This window comes from Acipenser ruthenus, chromosome 38 (assembly GCF_902713425.1).
Source record: "Acipenser ruthenus chromosome 38, fAciRut3.2 maternal haplotype, whole genome shotgun sequence".
In the NCBI taxonomy this organism is placed as follows: Eukaryota; Metazoa; Chordata; class Actinopteri; order Acipenseriformes; family Acipenseridae; genus Acipenser; species Acipenser ruthenus.
Genome location: NC_081226.1, coordinates 110,001 through 128,902, shown reverse-complemented (window position 1 = coordinate 128,902; position 18,902 = coordinate 110,001). Strand labels below are relative to the sequence as shown.

At 37.9% G+C, this 18,902-nt stretch overlaps 3 protein-coding genes and 1 long non-coding RNA gene across 6 annotated transcripts; 3 read left to right on the top strand and 1 right to left on the bottom strand.

The window, feature by feature from the left end:
• Window positions 1-751: 751 nt before the first annotated feature.
• On the top strand, window positions 752-3,889 carry LOC131707133 (carcinoembryonic antigen-related cell adhesion molecule 5-like). The gene is made up of 6 exons (XM_059009341.1): window positions 752-766; window positions 1,153-1,423; window positions 1,780-2,058; window positions 2,403-2,666; window positions 3,127-3,408; window positions 3,524-3,889. Exons 1-6 carry the CDS (start codon window positions 752-754, stop codon window positions 3,844-3,846), a joined length of 1,434 nt encoding a protein of 477 aa, XP_058865324.1. The 3' UTR covers window positions 3,847-3,889.
• A 2,393-nt stretch (window positions 3,890-6,282) lies between these two features.
• LOC131707119 (uncharacterized) lies at window positions 6,283-9,704 on the top strand. 2 transcript variants are annotated; one of them, XM_059009310.1, is made up of 5 exons: window positions 6,283-6,577; window positions 7,191-7,336; window positions 7,489-7,712; window positions 7,974-8,118; window positions 8,380-9,704. In XM_059009310.1, the coding sequence occupies exons 1-5, from the start codon at window positions 6,350-6,352 to the stop codon at window positions 9,149-9,151; spliced, it is 1,515 nt and encodes a 504-aa protein (XP_058865293.1). In that variant the 5' UTR covers window positions 6,283-6,349; the 3' UTR covers window positions 9,152-9,704. The 2 variants fall into 2 exon arrangements, with proteins under 2 accessions (XP_058865293.1, XP_058865294.1); XM_059009311.1 differs by lacking the exon at window positions 6,283-6,577 and having other exon boundaries at window positions 6,592-7,336.
• Window positions 9,705-10,073: 369 nt separating this feature from the next.
• Window positions 10,074-16,578, bottom strand: LOC131707120 (G2/M phase-specific E3 ubiquitin-protein ligase-like). 2 transcript variants are annotated; one of them, XM_059009312.1, is made up of 10 exons: window positions 16,270-16,571; window positions 14,661-14,876; window positions 14,316-14,472; window positions 13,912-14,138; window positions 13,577-13,678; window positions 12,788-13,087; window positions 12,531-12,712; window positions 11,820-11,995; window positions 10,941-11,155; window positions 10,074-10,726 (listed from the first exon to the last, which is right to left on the bottom strand). In XM_059009312.1, the coding sequence occupies exons 6-10, from the start codon at window positions 12,930-12,932 to the stop codon at window positions 10,479-10,481; spliced, it is 966 nt and encodes a 321-aa protein (XP_058865295.1). In that variant the 5' UTR covers window positions 12,933-13,087; window positions 13,577-13,678; window positions 13,912-14,138; window positions 14,316-14,472; window positions 14,661-14,876; window positions 16,270-16,571; the 3' UTR covers window positions 10,074-10,478. The 2 variants fall into 2 exon arrangements, 1 of the variants encoding a protein (XP_058865295.1); XR_009310988.1 differs by having other exon boundaries at window positions 12,531-13,087; window positions 16,270-16,578.
• A 351-nt stretch (window positions 16,579-16,929) lies between these two features.
• Window positions 16,930-18,356, top strand: LOC131707091 (uncharacterized). The gene is made up of 3 exons (XR_009310967.1): window positions 16,930-17,278; window positions 17,457-17,555; window positions 17,745-18,356. It is a non-coding gene; the product is annotated as an uncharacterized LOC131707091 (long non-coding RNA).
• The last annotated feature ends 546 nt before the right edge of the window (window positions 18,357-18,902 follow it).

The following is an 18,902-nucleotide window of genomic DNA, read 5'->3' as shown; positions in this document are numbered from 1 at the left end:
TGAATCATATTGATATAGGGAAGGGAGTTTCTTTTAAAACACATCTCTCCTGGACTTAATTTACAGCCAGAATGACTCTTTGTAACAGAGTTTTAAACTACTACATTTACAACTAATACTACTGTGCTCCGTGCTCCCTCATTCTAAGGTGGTCTTTTATGCTGCAGAACCACTTACAATGGGGTACGGTCGTGGCTCCCATTTGCCCCATAATACCATGCCACTAGCACCTGCATAGCTCAGTCTCTTAACTACGTTACTAAAAAATGTACATGTTTTACTTCAATACACTGAATCACAAACTCTGACAACGACTCTCAGTGCCTCAAATTCAGATGTCCCTGCTGAATGGTGTGGATCCCTGGATTTAAAAACAGTGAGCACTATTTGTATTTTTATGTAAAACTGCTGGGTTACACCAACCTCATATTTTGTCACAAGGTGAACTATTGAAGGTGAATCAGAAACCACACACGCACCTGTGAGGTCAGAACTACAGAATATATATTTTAAAATCAGATACAGTACAATAAATGAAAACCATTGTTACTGGTCATGTTGGCACCAAACACACCTTTTACTATTTATAGTTGTCTGATTGGTGGAAATATGGGCAAGGCGATAGCTGTACAAATACAAAGCAAAGTGCTATTAATTCTATATTTATTTTTTGACTGACTGATGCATGTACAGTAGCAGTCTGATCAGCTTCTCGTGAATGACAAAGGGGCTTCGTTTGGTACACAGCGCAATGGAGAACACGCGAGTACCAGTGCTAACCCTACTAATTTTTGCATTGATGAACGGTAAAGACAGAAACTATTGATTTACCTCTTTTTGTGTTTGTCGAGTAAATCAGGTTGCAAACTCCTTGTGCAATATTACAGTGATGGAGCTTCTTATAAGATTCACCTTAAATCATAAACAGCTTGCAGACAGGCTTTTATTAGGTTTTCTTGTTGAGCTTTTCTGATTTCTGCTTTTTCTCAGTTTTGGTAGCAGTCTATAGCTAGCAGTTTTTTCTGTATTAATTTCATTATTAATTATCAATTATTATTATTATTATTATTATTATTATTATTATTATTATTAGTTCTCTTCTTGTTCTTATCATCAGGCTATTGGTGTTTGGATGTAACCATTTTTAAAAAGCCTGTGAAGATTGGGGATGATGTGGTATTTGAGATTAACCCCCCCTCAGTGCCACAATCAGGATCCTGGAATTCACAGACGCTGTTGGCCTTTTGGGTCGACTCTAACGTGGTTTCGGGCGTTGGATATAAAGGGAGAATCTCTGTGAATACTTCCACTGGATCACTGACGCTGAAGTCTGTAAGACTCAGTGACTCTGGAAATTATTTTGTTCAGGGTCAAACCACAGATGGAGTTGAATTCAGTGGAAATACTACCTTGACTGTTTTTGGTGAGTGCAGTTCATTCAGATTGAAAAGTATTCATTAACAATGCCAACATCATAGATAGAGGATGAATTATATAATTTATAGCGATGTAAAATGTATTAATATTATAACTGAATAATCATGTATTATTGCAAGGCACAATCTGTATGGGGATCATTTAAAAGGTTCCTATCTTGGCAGGACACTCAATGTTTACTGTAATATTAACAAGGCATATTAACAACTCTCAAAGCGATAGCTGTGTCCTTGAAAGGGTAAAAAACATTTATTGTAAAATGCTTACTGTTATGCGGTCATTTCTAAATGTCACCAACCATTTTCTACCCCCACCTTCCCCCATTTTCTCTCTTCTCTGCAGAACCTGTCTCCCAGCCCACAGTACGCTCCAATGTGACTGATCCAGTGGAGTTCAATGACACTGTCAGTTTGTCCTGTACAGCCTCTGGCTCTGCTGTCTCCTACCAATGGCTCAATGGCAGCTCTGTGGTTAGTGACAGTGAGCGGATTCACCTGAGTGATGACAATAAAACACTGACCATACCCAGGGTGTTGAGATCTGATGATGGGACCCTGTATTGCTATGCGTTTAACCCTGTCAGTAACAGCACCAGCGAGGCGTTTCATCTCATCGTGAGCTGTGAGTGCCGATCAGTGTTTGCATTGGTGTGTGTAGAATTATTAAGGTTTTTTTGATACGTAGTGTGTCGTATGTTGATTTTAGAATGCTATTTCTTAGCAGTGTCACACCTTTTCAGGAAATATGTTATCTTTTATTCCATTCTTGTCGTGGTAATAAAGACTATCTTGAGAATGGATTGGCAGAATTTGATAAAACATTGCATGGACAGTTGCTTACAGTACATTATTCCAATTGCTGCGGATGGTACATACACATGTCATTTGTTGTGTATGTTAGTAACTTTCCTTGTTTACACCAAATCATTGTGTTCAACAGCATTTTAAAATGAATGTTCATTTCAGATGGACCAGAATCCCTCACTCTGTCTATCAGCCCCCAAAAGCCGATCTATAGTGCAGGATCAGACCTCACTCTGTCCTGTTCTGCACAGTCCAGCCCACCTGCTCACTACCAATGGTTCTTTAATGGAGCCCCTCTTAACAAACTGGGCTCACAGCTGAATATCAATCACATTCAACACAATCAGACTGGAAACTATACCTGCTGGGCTTATAACAATATAACCCTCAAATATGCTAAGGAAACAAGAGAGATTATTGTTGTGGGTAAGTGACTCAGTTATAAAACCATATCTGCTGTACTTTTATTTTATAAAACTTGTTTGGCCATTTCTTGAACTTGAACTGTAGTTTGAGAAATATTTAGAAAAGCAATCTTACTTGGCAGCCATGCAAGATTGTTTTTCTTTCTCTTATTGATATTTATATAAACAAATCTTTTTGTTTCATTTTCTTCATCAAGGGCCTTTGTAAATAGTAAAAAAAAAAAAAAAAGCAATTATGCCAGTTGAAGCAACTTACAAATAAAAGCTAAAAGCCCTTTTCTCTTCTATTAACTCCTGTTTTTAAAGAATGTTTTTAAAGCCAGTATTAATTATTGTATCAATTGTTTGTACACGCTTTTTAAAATGAAACCAACCTCTTAGATTGAGCTCTATTTGACCCGGCCAAGGTTCTCATTTACAGTTTAACTTTTTTTTCCTAATTCTGTCCCTTCTATTCACAGAGCCAATAACTAATGTAAATGTGAAACCCAGCCTTGCACAGCCAATAGCAAACCAGGCTCTAAACCTGACCTGCGAGGTGCTTGGATCACAGACTGTTTCCTCAAGGCTCTGGCTGAAGGACGGTCAGCCCTTGTCCACTAGTGACAGAATAACATTGTCTGTGGACAGCAGTGTAGTCTCCTTCAACCCAGTGCTGCAGTCTGATGATGGAGAATATCAGTGTAAAGCTAGTAACCCTGTAAGTGAAGTGACGAGCGCTGGATACAGATTGGAGGTCAATTGTAAGTATCCAAAGATCCTCTTTTCTCTGTGAATGCTGAATTCAGACTCATTCTGCCTGCTCCACTGGGGTGTAAGTGTTTAAGGCTCTTCACAGTTATCGTGTGTGTATTGCAGATGGACCAGAGCAGGTATCTATTACAGCACCAGACTCAGCAGCTGAAGGCTCATCTGTAACATTCACATGTTCAGCTCAGTCTCTCCCCCCTTGTAATTACACCTGGTATTTCAATGGGACAGAGACTGCCCAGAGCTCGCAATACAAGATAGCTTCTGTAAGCAATGCTGATAGGGGAAGTTACACTTGTGTAGCCTGGAACTCAGTGACTGGAAGAAACACTTCTGTGGTAAAGGAATTTACTGTGACTGGTGAGTTTATTGGGTTTGTAAGGGAAACATTTCTACCTGGTTACCATTCCATTAATTTCAAGAAATGTTAAGTGCATTTGCAATCCCGAAGAGTATTCAGATGTGTTGGTCAAATCAAATGCATGTATACTGTGTACCTATTTTTTGACGAAAAGTGGACACTCCAAACTTGTACCGTATGCAACTCAAATCAATTAAATGCTGCGGGAAAACATCTGTGTTCAATACTAAATCACAACCCAATTATCTTTCAATAGAAAAAGGCTCACTGTACTTGGTGCATTTGTAGAAGTAGCATGGCACTTCCCAGCTGATGAATTGCTAAGATTGGAGAGGTATGGGATTGGAGAGGTATGGGAAAGTTGAGCTCCCAGTACTTGATGTTGCGCTAATGTGTTGATTATCCCTCGCACTGTATTTAAATTAGGGGTGTGCAAAATCTCATGGTCATCGGCACGCTTTCAGGGATCGCTTTGCTGCTCTGTCTTTCTGTATGAAAACACATGGTTTTTAAAATCTCTTCTTACTGTTTCACTAACTCAATAGTTTTTTTCTCTTCCTTAAAATGGTATTCTTTCTTAACCGTTTAAAGGTAACAAGCATACACCAACAAGAGGTAACTTTAACTACAGCATACTTGTCGTTGTTCCATAGCAAGTTTTCACATGCATAACTGTGGAATGCTAGGGGGTAATCACGGGTGCCACACGGACCTGTGATTCAGTTCCAGCCGAGCTGGACTCGCTGCCGCACCTCTTGGGGTCAATTTAACTAATCGGGACGCCGACGTGTATACGCATATTGTAACCCTTTGCTGGCCAGGGTCCAATATATTTCACATTGAGAAAATAGGCATTCAAGAGGTATGGGAACATCTACATCTACATCCTGTTACACCAATAAATAAAAAAAATTAAAACCAGTTTATCGAATCAGACATGCTCATATTGCAAGGGTTCTGCTGCACTGTGTAAATGGACTGGCACGAGTTAACGTTGCTTCATTAAAACAGACATCGTGTGTATTGTGACAGTGTGTGCGGTTTACGCTTTTAGTATTGCCATTAAATACAAGTATATATTCTCTCCACCACTTGGTGTCACTATATCCCACAATATGAAAGGCATAAAACGTTTCCACCCTTGTGAAAGTACAATGGCTTAAAGTCCTGGGTAGAGATGCGACTGAAGTCTCAGCTGATTCGACCCCACGTGACCCAGCTGAGCAAACAGTGTGACGAAGCAAAGCTTCATGTGGTTAAGCACTAGGTCATGTGACCCATGAACGGTGTTTAGCAGTAGCTGACAGGAATACTGTGTTCACAGTGTGTGTTTCAGTCAAGCTGAAAGGAACATTATTTTTTAAATCAAGATACTGCTTTTTATATATATATCATAAACATTTACATATTTTTTTTTTCAAATTAACAACAAGCAAAAAAACATTACGTATGTACAAAACAAAGCTCTTCATGAACATTATTGGTAAAAAAAAAAAAAAAAAAAAAAAATCCTCGATCTATTATAAGTGTTTAAAGGATATAGAGTACACAATTTCTTTAAAAATGGAAACAGTAGGGATTCGAATCCACTATTTTCCACCTCGCTACTATACAGCTAGAGCTATACTACATGCGCCCCCGAAGAATCTATTGTAAGCACACTTACACACTACGGCGCTGAAGTCTCTTCAAATTACGCCTCCCATTTCTAGCAACGAGCTTGTTTTCGATTGGACAACACACATATTTCTAGTATGATTATTTAAGAAGTTTTTATTGGCTAATCGCATGTGTGGTTGATATGTAACATAAATATTCCAAGCAATTTCGAAAAAAAACAAACAAACAATTAACCGAGAAATGCCTTCTCCCTGGAGAGAAGGGGCTGTCTTTACTCTCAATGTATTGAGTTGTGCAGATCTACCAAGAGATGGCACTAAGTATGAGGGGCCGTTTCGGACAAAAGTCTGTCAAAAACGGCGAGTGAAGGGTCACGTTTCCGCGCGCAGGGAATCAGGTTGCACGATAGGGTGCCGTTCCGGACAAAAGTCTGTCAAAAACGGCGAGTGATGGGTCACTTTTCTGCGCGCAGGGAATCGGGTTTCCGCGCGCAGGGAATCACGTTTCCGCGCGCAGGGAATCACGTTTCCGCGCGCAGGGAATCACGTTTCCGCGCGCAGGGAATCACGTTTCCGCGCGCAGGGAATCATGTTTTCCGCGCGCAGGGAATCAGGTTTCCGCGCGCAGGGAATCAGGTTTCCGCGCGCAGGGAATCAGGTTTCCGCGCGCAGGGAATCATGTTTTCCGCGCGCAGGGAATCAGGTTTCCGCGCGCAGGGAATCAGGTTTCCGCGCGCAGGGAATCAGGTTTCCGCGCGCAGGGAATCATGTTTTCCGCGCGCAGGGAATCAGGTTTCCGCGCGCAGGGAATCAGGTTTCCGCGCGCAGGGAATCAGGTTTCCGCGCGCAGGGAATCAGGTTTTCTGCGCGCAGGGAATCAGGTTTCTTTGAGGGAGGAGTCGCCTTTATGAATTGACACAAGGAAATCAGTAAATCGTCATAAACAGAAGAAAAATGGCTACTTGTATACATTTTTTCATTATAGTATTGTGCGCTATCTGTTCCGTTACTGACAATATCGAGGATCTAAATTTATATTTTTTGGAGCTGGATGACTGTTTAGAACAAGTTCAACAGGCATTAGATACTAATGATTTTAATACATTTGACCATCTACATCGTTTACTCGAAGAACATGTAAGGATTTTGTCAACTTTAGCATCCGTCCTGGACAGTTGTGAAGTAAGAACAATACCTTAAACTGGTTGTCTCAAAAATCTACTCTTTATTTGATGAATAGAGAAATGTAATGCATTTCTTAAAAAAAAAATACATTAAGTAATAATACCAAAAAAATAACATGTACACAGACCAATTCATACATTGACAGACATTAAAAGGAATACACTAGTAAATACTATTGCAGGATTTCATTATAGGACAAGTTACAGAAAAAAAAAACTGTTTTACATGGTATTTAACTGAATTGGACTGTTTTACATGGTATTTTATCTGAACACCTGACCGATATTTGTCCTTAATTAATAATCAGTTTGGACTGAGCACTTTCTGCACGTCATCACTTTATTTGCCTGCTCTTTAATCAATAAAATAATATTTTTTCACATGGTTTTGATCAGTGATTTTTCATCGCCATTCTTCAAAATGCATTTGGACATCTACACACCTGGTTGTGTTTGTTTAGACATCATTTTTAAGGCGCAGTAAGGACTTCATTTAAGACTTAAAAATAAATACAAACATTGGACACAAGGAAACATGTTTTTCTTTCTGGCTTTCTTTCCTTGCATTTATTTCAAACAAATAACTAATTTTAATCTTGATTTTTCAACAGGGAGTGGATCAAGTATGTTTGCTGATAAATAGATTATTTGACGCTGTGAGGACAGTGTATGGTGAAGTTGACCAAAGATTGGCTCCTCGATCCCAATTTGAATTTCTTTTCAACAGTCCCCTTGAAAGCACAAGAGGTCGCCCAAGGTATGGTTAAAAGCATTAAAGTATATTGATTTAAATGCTTATTGTAGTGCTATTGCTACATTTTATGCTGAGAAAATGCACTACCATATTTAATCAGAGTAATAATAATATGTGTTATTTTATTATTAAACAAATTACATTTAATGTTGCAGATACTGCATAACCAAAGATCAACTACAGCAACTACGTGCAACAGGAATGCCATGGTGTTCAATTGCAGCTTGCCTCTGCACAAGTGAGCGGACACTGTTTCGCAGAAGGCAGCAATATGGAATGACAGGAGAAAATTATGCCAACATCTCAAATAGTGAACTGGATAATATTATAAGGGAAATCCTGAGAGAAACGCCAAATGCAGGAGGCAACTATGTTCAAGGTAAAATAAATTTTTCGCTGTAGAATTTTTGGTATTTGTTCATCAAAGGTGTGTAATAAAGCATAGGTCTCAATCAGTGCATATCCTCTTACCCAGTGCAACTTAGAGGTTTCACAAAAAATACACATTTCAATAGTTATTTGTTATATATATTGCATGTTATTTTAGGCAATACAGGTGAAAGTGTACTTGCATGTAGTTATGATTAGGTTTATTTAATTCGAACTAAACAACATTATGAACTATTGCTCTTATTCTAAGGTGGTGTCCTAGCCAGAGGATTAAGAGTTCAGAGAAGGAGAATTAGAGATCGATTAAATGCCCTGGACCCAGTTGGCAGAGCCCTTAGAAGACGGCATACAATTAGAAGGAGAATATATAATGTCAGAGGACCTAATCATTTATGGTAGGAACTTAAACATTTATATAATGATTAAGGAAAGTTTAAGGTAAAAATAAAGTTTAAGGTAAATTATAAATCCAGCAGTCCTGTACTGCTAGGGATTAAGGATTTTAAATTATATATATATATATATATATATATAAAAATAACACTATTTGGTTGTGGATTCACAAGGTCCATTGTGTACATTATGTGTAAATTGTTTTATTGGAAACCATGGAAACCTAATACTTAAAACTTCTATTTTTTCTTTTGTCATTTCAGGCACATTGATTCAAATCACAAGCTTATTTCATGGAGATTTGTGTACCATGGATGCATTGATGGTTACAGTAGAATGATTATATACCTGACATGCTGCACAAACAATTGTGCAGCTACTGTTTTGCATTTCTTTGAAGAGGGTGTATCAAGGTATGGGTTACCACTGAGAGTTAGAGGGGATCGAGGTGGTGAAAACATTGATGTTGCTAGATACATGATTATGAGCCGTGGCAGAAACAGAGGAAGTTTTATTGCAGGCAGAAGTGTTCACAACCAGAGAATAGAGCGTCTTTGGGGTGAAGTGAACAGAGTGGTTTCTGAGTTTTATAGGCAATTGTTTATGTATATGGAAAACATTGGAATCTTAGATTCTACAAATGAAGTTGATTTATGTGCATTACACTTTGTTTACATTCCAAGAATAGGAAATTCTGTGCAAGAATTCACTCGCCAGTGGAATTACCATCGACTTAGCACTGTTCAGTCAATGTCTCCCTTAGCATTATGGCATTCTGGAATACTTTCAGATCTTACTACAGTAAATTCACAAGATCTTCTGAGTGGCATAGATAATTATGGAATTGACCATGCAGGCCCAATTACAGCAAATGAGGCAGACACATACATTCATGTTCCACATAATACAGTACAAATGAGCGCTGAAAACCACAGGGAGCTTCTATCTCTTTGTGATCCATTATCAGATGATGACAATAGTGGTATTAATCATTATTTATTTGTTTTGGATTATGTGATAAACAATGTTAGATAGTGTTGTATACAAATAATTACGTTCCAACTCAATTAATTGCAAAAATGGTGTTGTTGTATCACTCCCGATGCTACATATGTGGGTGGATACTCATCCCCCTGTCCCTTTTAAGTTGGGTTAGTAGCCTGTCCAGGTCAAAAGCTTCAATCCCCATAGTTCCTAGCAAACCTCCTTTGTTTGTCCTCTTTCTTTCTTCTTCCTTTTTCCAATAACAATTCCTTTCTGTTATCTTCAACTCCATCTCTGCCACATCTCTCTCCTCTACCTCTGATCACTTACAACCATCTGCTAATGCTGTGCATGCAAACCTTTCCTCTAGTCTTATTCTTGATTTTTCGCCAGCCTTCAACACCGTGGATCATTCTGTCCTCTCTACCACTCTGTCTAATCTTGGTATTTCTGGTACACCTTTATCTTGGATTCAATCTTACCTCTGTTAACGTACTACTGTGGTTTCTCTTTTCTCTTCTTGCCCCCCCCCCCCTCCTTCAATGGAACAGGCTCCCCCTTAATATTAAGCAGTCTCCCACCCCAATGACATTCCGTTCCTCCCTCAAACCCACCTATTTTCTGTGGCCTACCTTAATTCTCCTCCGAATCCTTCCATACCATCTTTCCAATTAGATTTGTTGTTGTCTTTTTGTTTGTCTATTGTCCTCTCCTGCCCTTCCCAGCATTCATTTATTTACATATTTGTCAGTTTCCTTTGTTTAATACAATTTTCATTTATCCTATACTGTTACACTTTGTAAAGCACTTTGATAAAAGCGCTATATAAATATCAATAAATAAATAAATACATAATTGGCCCACTTAAGTAATTTAGAGCACACCCCTGCTTGTCAGTTTTTTTTTCAAAACCATTATTAAACATTCAATTTTGTGTTATGACTAATAATAAAAAGTAGTGCTGAGCCAAATATATTTAATACAAATAATATTTAATATAAATAAATTTGCATTTGCCATGGAAATAATAAATGATCAAATCAGTTGCCCATTTAGTGTTTGTTGTTTGAAACTGATGAATTGGTTAAAGCAGTGTTTCACAATTCTTTTCTATACCTGTAACTTCAAATTAACTTTAAGAGCTCCAAAGAAAAGAAAAAGCTCAGATTAGGTAAAGTATTAGTTAAATGAAGGGTGCAATTAAATCATTGAGTTGGGGGGAAAAAAAAAACAGAACACACAGATCTCCCCAGGACCAGGAAAAACAAGAAATCCCAAGTATACTGTATTTTTTTTCTCATTTTTTTTTGATTTTTCCTTTCTTTGGTTTTATCTGGAGCGTCCCTACCATCCAGCACACCAGAAGATCAATAGTTGACTATGCAAAGCCAAAGCCCTGACAATTTAGAACAGCATATCTCATGGCTTCAGTGAATTCTTCATAAACTACATGTATAGTTGGTAAAAACAGCGTGCAGTTGCATGTATTTGCCTTTGGAAATCTTGATTTCTCTCCATTGTCCTCAGCATCATGTAAAAAATCTACAGTGGGTTCTGGTCTGAATCCCAGTGGTGGTACGGTCTTGCAGCCAGTAATAAAGAATAGTAGTGACTTCAATGTGACATCTGAAATTAATAAAATAAATAAATAAATAAATAAATAAATAAAGCAAGCTTGTTACTTACTGTGTTTGTGTGGCCAACATCAACATAATCAAAATACTTCCAAAGACAGTGTGCCCAGCTGAGTGAAAGATGAATCCCCTAAACAAGTTAGAAAAGTAACCTAACTACAAAGAAGTATGTATTTTTTTCTAGTGAACAACAGTAGTACAGTCACCTTGTAGTTCTTGTATAAAGTCTTTCCAGTGAGACAATACAAGATTTTCTGTTCCCCTTTTATTGGAGCCCAATGGGTGTAGAACAGGGCGGAAGATATTATCAAATGTCTTGGCTGTGAGGGTGTCTTCTGTGTAGCACATGACATGCTTGAATGCATTGGGATACTTGGTCATAGCATCCAGTACACCTAGAGTTTTCAGCCCTTCCTTTAATCTGAAAAAGAATGGACATTTTAAGAATTAAAAACATAGGGCCTGATTCAGCTTACCATGTGCTATCTGCTTTCCATGCTCTATCTGCTTTTTAACACATGGACTATATACCGGGGACAAATGCCATTGAAATGTATGCAAATGACACTACGAGGGAGGTATTTAATATTCAGAAGGGTGCTTCCTTCCACAGTTGCCTTACTGTGTGTTAAAAATAACAATTACTAAAACAATCATTTCGTACAAAATCACAAGATAAAAAGAGCAGACCACTGGAGTGAAGTCTGTGTGAAATATGGATATCGTACAGTGCCAGAGAACAAAGAGCCCAACCATAAACCGAGCCTGAACAAGCACATTGTTTTTAATGACCCCACTACAGCCCTCTTAAATGAAAAATAAACATCAAAATGAATTAAACATTAATTAAAAACCAATTACCTTTCATTTATAATGCAAAGCAAAGTTAACCAACAAACATAAAATCTACATTGCAGCTTTGCATTGTTTAATAAGAATTAAAAGCAGGGCCAAACGCAGGGCATGGCCGAGCAGAGCGGGGCAGAGCAGGGCAGAACGGCAGAACAGAGCCACGTAGGGGGCCAAGTGCACATGGCCGGGGATGGCCGAGCAGGACAGGGCAGGGCCGAGCAGAATGAGTGTACCTCTCAAATGCTGCCCGTGTTCTTCCAAAAATGTACCAATGTGCAGTTTCTTCAGCAATCTTGCGATAATCATCAGCATTACGGATAACTTTGTGTGTTCCAGCCAGCTGCATCAGAGTTTGGATTGGTTCAAATAAGTCTGCTGTGTTTGAATGTTCTTCCTGGTAAGTTAGAAGCTGTAAAAAATAAAAATGCAATTTGTCTTTATAAATCTTTCATATTACATTTTCAAAGAAAAGACTACTTATATTCATTTCCAGGCAATCGGTTATGGAGTGAGATTACTGTCAAATATTTTGTACTATTTACAAGAATAAAAAAAAATATGACTATGAATCAAAAAAGCTACGAGTTGGATGGAGTGTGATATCACTGTCAAAAATACATCACAGAAGCCACAGATTGTTAATGGTGGGAACAATTGATTAGGACTTCTGAGCGTATAATCTTCATCCAAAATGTAGTTTTTTGTTTTTTTTTTACTCGCACTCCTGTTTTTTTTTTTGTGGTCGTATTTACGATTCATAGTCGTATTTTTTATTCATAATGGTAAATACAAGTACATACTATTTTACAGTAATCTCACTCCATACCTGTGCAATATAACGTGAATAATTGTTCTAATCAATAGATACATTGATGAATAAGATTAGAAAAAGCTGTAAATATGATGGTAGATTACTTTTGCAAACACAATTGGCAAATATTTACCTTCTCCAGATAGTTCCTTATGTCCATATCAGGGATATCTTGCACTGCCACAAATGTGGACTCGGGTGTACTTGAAAGCGCCTCAAAAAGTACTGGTGATAAGAACTGTGGGCCAGGTCCTCCATGAACCAGTGATGTTGCAATAGTCATACCCGCATAAAAATAGTCATCCGAGACCATCACTGAAATAAAGAATGTTAGATTTAGACAGACTGAAAACTTAATGATAAAGAATTAAAAAAGCATGGATTCATTACATCCACTAATGTAGTTTAGGAACTTGGCATGGTCTGGTCCCACAAAGAGGCTTCCTTGGTGCAAGGACTCCATTAGCATGGTTAAAAATTCTCTCCTTGGTCCTCCGAGGTCGACGGCTCCTTCGCTCACTCCTATATCGTCCATAAATTTCACCGAAAGCCTTTTGCAAAGTAAGAGTTTTTTTTTTTTTAAAGCCTCGTTTCACTCCGTCCCATAGGCGATTCCGGCTGATATTAAACAGGGAGACATTTTCTGTATCAATCTGGGAGGCCAGCTCACAGAGAATATCCCCAATGTCTCTGGTGAAATAATAAGAAATATTAAAAGAAAATAATTATTTATTTTTAGCAGATATTATTGTATCAAATATCTTGTCAGAAACACTTGACTGTGATACTATAAATGTAAAAATCAAAGAAATACCTGACAAATAAAACTACATTAACTCATAAGAATATATACCTATACATCAAACTAAATGCCTATAAAAAGGAAAGATAATAAAAAGTTGTCTTTAATTTTAAATGGTTTACAGATAAAAGCTACAATGGTCCCCCTTTTAACAGTTAAAATTTGAATGTATTACAAGTAGAGCCCTGCGTTTTTTTCCAACCTGCACCGCAAGATGCCGATACAGTGTCCTCATGAAACTACCACTTAAGCAATTATTAACACTCACCCCATTGCGTTACTTTAATCAACTGAAACACGGTTTAAAAAAACAAGTAGCGAAAAACACAGGGCCCTGATTATAAGGAAGGAAGTATGAAACACAAATGCAACTTTACCGTTCATGGTGGGATGTTTCAATACCAGTGGAATGGGGTATTGGATCTTCAAAGCTTTCGCTGAGCTCTTCATCAACAAATAAAGCAGCATACTGCCATTCACTAGAAAATAGATTTGATAGGAGTCCAGGTATTGTGGCACCGATTTCACAGCATGACCTGCAAATCTGTTGCTATTCAAGAAAAACTGACCTGTTGTGATATACTAATAGCTAAAGTCTTAATATTTGTAAAAATAAAAAACTAGCACTTTTTTTTTATCGTACAACTGGAACATAATACACAATCTGGATCAAATAAAGTGTAAGCACATTACTATAGTTGTGATTTCTTACCTTGGACAATCAAGAACCCTGGAAACTGTGGCATTTTCTTCTTCTGTTATGATAAGAGGCCCATCTGAACCTGCTGTCGAATATGGAGCATCTATGAGTTCTGAAGGAGCATCCTCAATGACCTGAAGAACTGTTACATTCAGGCTGTTCATTGGTGGACTGGAATCAGTCAAATCTATTTCAATATCATCATCATCATCATTATTTGACAGAGTACCTCTGTTCTTCTGCAAAAAAAAAAAAAATCTCCTGTAGTGAATTAAGTTTAGAAAACTAAAGTGCCTGAATTAGTTGCTTTTAAAAATAAATACAGTAAGACTGTGAATGAATGACTATAATCTTTAACAATTGCTATTTCTATATACTGTACATTCGAACAAATAGAAACAGTCATTGACTGTTACCTTTGCATTTGCAGGAACGACCAGCAGTTGTAAAGATGGACGAAGGTACACAGTTTTGTCCTTGAAAATGTTATTTAGTAACAGTCCATTCATCTTTTGGTCTCGCTCCAGACTTGGCTTTATTAATTTGTTGTGGAGTGTCACCATTATTTCAAATCTACAAGAATAGAGAATGCAAACTAAACTATATCATGGTCTTAGGAAACCGAATACATCATAAGCTAAAGCACACTTCTTCAAAATGCAACATTATAATATATATTTAAATCTTAACTACCAATTATCATTATATTAACACAAATGATAAAGTGCTTATGTTTACAAAGACTGCCTTCCTTTACTCACTGAATGTTTTCTGTCAGGATTCTTTCAAAGACTGTGTGCAAGTGGTTTTGCACCTCATGTGGCTCCCACTCCTTCATAAATCTCACACCTAAAACCAGATGCCCTTGCTCTGCCAGGTATAAGCGTATTTTGCCTTTCGGGATGTCTGTGTCATTGGGACCCGTTAGTAGACAAACATCTTTGTGGAAAGGGCCACAAACATTTCTGGGTCTCTTTCTGTGCAAAATATATATATTTAAAAATGTTATGACCACTGCATTCATTATATTACTCAGGACTAACTAGCCTTAAAATAGGATTATCTACTCAAAATAGTATATTGTTTAGTATAATTCATGATATACCTATAAGGAAAGAGCAGCAGTGTGGAGTAGTGGTTAGGGCTCTGGGCTCTGGACTCTTGACCGGAGGGTCGTGGGTTCAATCCCCGGTGGGGACACTGCTGTTGTACCCTTGAGCAAGGTACTTTACCTAGATTGCTCTAGTAAAAACCCAACTGTATAAATGGGTAATTGTATATAAAAATGATGCGATATCTTGTAACAATTGTAAGTCGCCCTGGATAAGGACGTCCGCTAAGAAATTAATTAAAATATATACAGTAAAAGCAAAACATCAACCCAGTAGATTTAACATATATCACTTAATGGCAACTCGTTTATTTCTCATCTGTTCCTAAAGCAAACGGACATGCAGTTGTACAAACTACAATGATATGACAATGCCCATAAATTACTTCCATGAGCAGATTTTTAATTTTTTTGCATTGCAGGAAATGAAGATCTGGTTACATTTGCCTCATATTCACTTAATATTAATATAGCCTATATTAACCCACCCCCCCCCCACCCCCCAAATAGGCCCATAAACCATACATTTAGTTCCACATTTCAATATGTATACATTATAATAGTCATATTTACTGTATTATACAACCAAAAGATAAATATTGTATAATTCACTGCAGTAGTACTGGGTAATTGTATGTAAAAATAATACAATAATTATAAGTCGCCCTGGACAAAATATTTGCTTTCATGGAGGCCTTTTTTTTTTGGGGGGGGGGGGGGGGGGGGGGGTTGCAGTTAGCAGTTGAATTAAATTGAACAGTAGGCCTCATTATTAGAAATTAACTTACTAAAAGCTTTACAATTGTTGGTGCCATTGTAATCCTACCTTCCGTTTATAATATGTAAATACAGCTACTAAAATACAAATACAGCTCGTAAATAATAAATACAAATAAAAGAAAGAATAATAGGCCTACATTTGTTATTATTAGTAGTACTAGAAGATGCCCTTACCCAGGGCGACTACAAAGCAAAGATAATGGGTATTAATTACTTTATTACTACTGTGTCCAAAACATTGCATTTGTACATTATTCTGTGTAATACGGGATGTTAAATCGGTTCTTTTACATCGTTTATTTATTTATTTATTTTATTTTATTTATCTTTTTGCATATACTAATGAGTAGACTTTCACTAGAGTAGAAGTATTAATCATGAGTTGGAGGTATGTATTTCTGAATCAAATTAAAATAGTCCTTAGCAGCATAACCTAAGAAATGAATTGCATATATGTTTTTAGAAATAATAATAATTACCTGGCCCTTCTATTTAAAATCCCTGGAACTGCTCCGGCTCTGATAAAGTTTCTTTGCATATTGAATGCAGGGGAATTATTTTGAGCGGGACGATCAGCGACCACATTCCGCCCTTGAAACAATTGACGAACTTCTTCATCAATAGTTGATGTCTCCTGTCTTGTAGTAGGCATACGATTGTTTTTACCATTCAGGGCACTTTCCAGGCGTTGAAGGATTTCCGGGTTGTTAATTATTTCTTCGGCGATTCCCCGGGCTACATTACTATTCGAATGTGAAGACATGTCTAGCTCCTCAGTTTTTTTTATCGCCTCCTCTGGCAAAATACGTTTGTGTGACGACAAAAGTAACCCCTCCCCTCTAGCAGCATAGCCTGCTGATTCCCTGCGCGCAGAAACCCGATTCCCTGCGCGCAGAAACCCGATTCCCTGCGCGCAGAAACCCGATTCCCTGCGCGCAGAAACCCGATTCCCTGCGCGCAGAAACCCGATTCCCTGCGCGCAGAAACCCGATTCCCTGCGCGCAGAAACGTGACCCATCACTCGCCGTTTTTGACAGACTTTTGTCCGAAACGGCCCCTCATAACTAAGGAGCATGAAGCGCCTCGTGTGCTTCGGGCTCAGTGAATCTTTTTGCGAACCAAATGATTCAGAGGGTTCAGTGGTTCAGCTGCTGAGTCTGGTGCTGTAATAGATGCCTTCTCTGACCCATCTAGCGGTGAAGAGCCTTAAACAGTCATATCCTAGTGCAGCAGATAGATATATCGGGTTTGTCTGTGTAGTTTGGCCATCGTGCTGTTTATTTTTAGTGTTTTGTTTTGTGTTTAAACGTGTTGTTTTCAATAAATTCTGAATTCTTCACTGGGATATGAGTATTCAAGTCTTCTCACAGTTATTTTGAAATGAATTTGAAATGCAACACACCTTCACGTGATTAGGTACAAGGAAACAGAAAGTCATTTTTCACAGAGCAAATAGAGATGTCTTTGAAATACCTGCATATCTCAAACGTAAGTGTGAAATACAAATACAGAACAGATGAGGAAGAAGGAAGCAGTGATGAGTTGCTAGTGCATACCACATAACCGTTTAAATGTTACAAGTGCTCTTAGATTAGCTTTTTATTCTATTTAAGATATCCAGAAGGCTGCTGTACATTGTATTTTATTTTGTAATGTTTTCTTGTAGACTCTAATGGTTCTGCTTCCTTGGCATCTGGACATGCAGTAGAGGTGGCGATTGCTGTTCTGGTTCTTCTGCTTTGTGTTTCAGGGTAAAATGCTGCAGGTGAGTGCATTCACTCTGGGTTTAGTGTTGACCATATTTAAAATGCTTTTAAAGAAAGTCAAGGCTATTAATTCATGCACTTCTCATGAAAAACGTTTTGGTTTGATACTCATGGGTCAATTATTTTAGTTACTGCATGTAACCGCAAAAATAATTAAATTAAACCATTGTCTTTTTTCTCTTGTACAGATTCATGAATCGCAAAAAAAAACACCCCTTCAGAGTACGACTGGAAGAGTAGCATGTTTTATTTACTGTGTAATCAGGCTTGATTGCTTGAGTAATTGTTTACACACCCTCATAATTATGGAGCTCTCCCCCCAACTTGTGGTTGTGATCCGAGCACAGAAGACTATGCCTGCACAGCTCATATTTCTAGCTATATTGTGATGCAAAACCTCAGCTCTGTAACTGCTTGTCAGAGCGAGTCTGGCTCTCTTCTACAATGGTTAAGATTTTGCCTCGTCCTCCCATTCCCCGTGTCCGCATTAGGAAGACCGGCCCAACCAGAATGCTTGGTTGCCTGTTGAGCTGTCACTACAAGGTCGCAGTGTGACACAACCTGAAACCAGTGTGGCACGCAATGACAGACTAGGTCTCGTGTAGAGACGCTGGAGTTAGAAATATATAATCAACACTTTCTGTAATGACACATATTTTATATGTTAGATTTTTTTCTTAAATGAGCTGACTTTTAAACACAACCTAAATAAGGGAGTTGACAATGAAAACACAATGGAAAATACATTTGCAAATGCCTGCTGGCTTGATTTCTTAAAGTTGCAACCTAATCCCAAATAATAATAAAAATGCACTTGAACATAAGACTGTGTTTCAGATTATTTTATTTTAGTATGTTAGTCTGTATTGTATTAAGTGTACGGATGCATGAATGTGAGTATTCATGTATAATATACAGTACAAAAGAAAAAGGGGGTACAGTTTCACAGTATTTAAAGGTACTGTGGGAAGGTAATAGGTTCCTGAGGGCCATTCCACTTGAGGTTTTAGAGGTTATCAAATGAATACTTAACAGATTAATGTCTGAATAGAGGTGTCGGCCCAATTGGTTCAATTAAAAATATCTGTGCTGAAATGACCCTCGTTCTGCACCACTGGAATAGACCCTTTCCTAACAACCAACTTTCATACAAGTCAATACATTTTAAGGATAGAGATGATTTCTTTGTGTGAATGCAATTGTACTATTAACACATACAGTAGGGCTGGTTTTGTTTGTTTCTATTATCTGAAATCACTGCCCAGTTGACATGCACACACTGCCATCTGTCCACAAACAAAGTGTGCACAGTGATTAACCAGCAACACAAGTGACTGCCCATAGCA

Excerpts from the sequence above, each read along its gene's own strand:
- LOC131707119 (XM_059009310.1), top strand. The coding sequence starts at position 6,350 with ATGGCTACTTGTATACATTTTTTCATTATAGTATTGTGCGCTATCTGT. Across the intron at positions 7,337-7,488 it reads AGCACAAGAGGTCGCCCAAG|ATACTGCATAACCAAAGATC; the intron begins GTATGGTTAAAA and ends TTAATGTTGCAG. Across the intron at positions 8,119-8,379 it reads AGAGGACCTAATCATTTATG|GCACATTGATTCAAATCACA; the intron begins GTAGGAACTTAA and ends TTGTCATTTCAG.
- LOC131707120 (XM_059009312.1), bottom strand. The coding sequence starts at position 12,932 with ATGGACGATATAGGAGTGAGCGAAGGAGCCGTCGACCTCGGAGGACCA. Across the intron at positions 12,713-12,787 it reads CCTAAACTACATTAGTGGAT|TGATGGTCTCGGATGACTAT; the intron begins GTAATGAATCCA and ends TCTTTATTTCAG. Across the intron at positions 11,996-12,530 it reads TAAGGAACTATCTGGAGAAG|CTTCTAACTTACCAGGAAGA; the intron begins GTAAATATTTGC and ends TATTTTTTACAG.
- LOC131707133 (XM_059009341.1), top strand. Across the intron at positions 1,424-1,779 it reads TACTACCTTGACTGTTTTTG|AACCTGTCTCCCAGCCCACA; the intron begins GTGAGTGCAGTT and ends TCTTCTCTGCAG. Across the intron at positions 3,409-3,523 it reads ATACAGATTGGAGGTCAATT|ATGGACCAGAGCAGGTATCT; the intron begins GTAAGTATCCAA and ends TGTGTATTGCAG.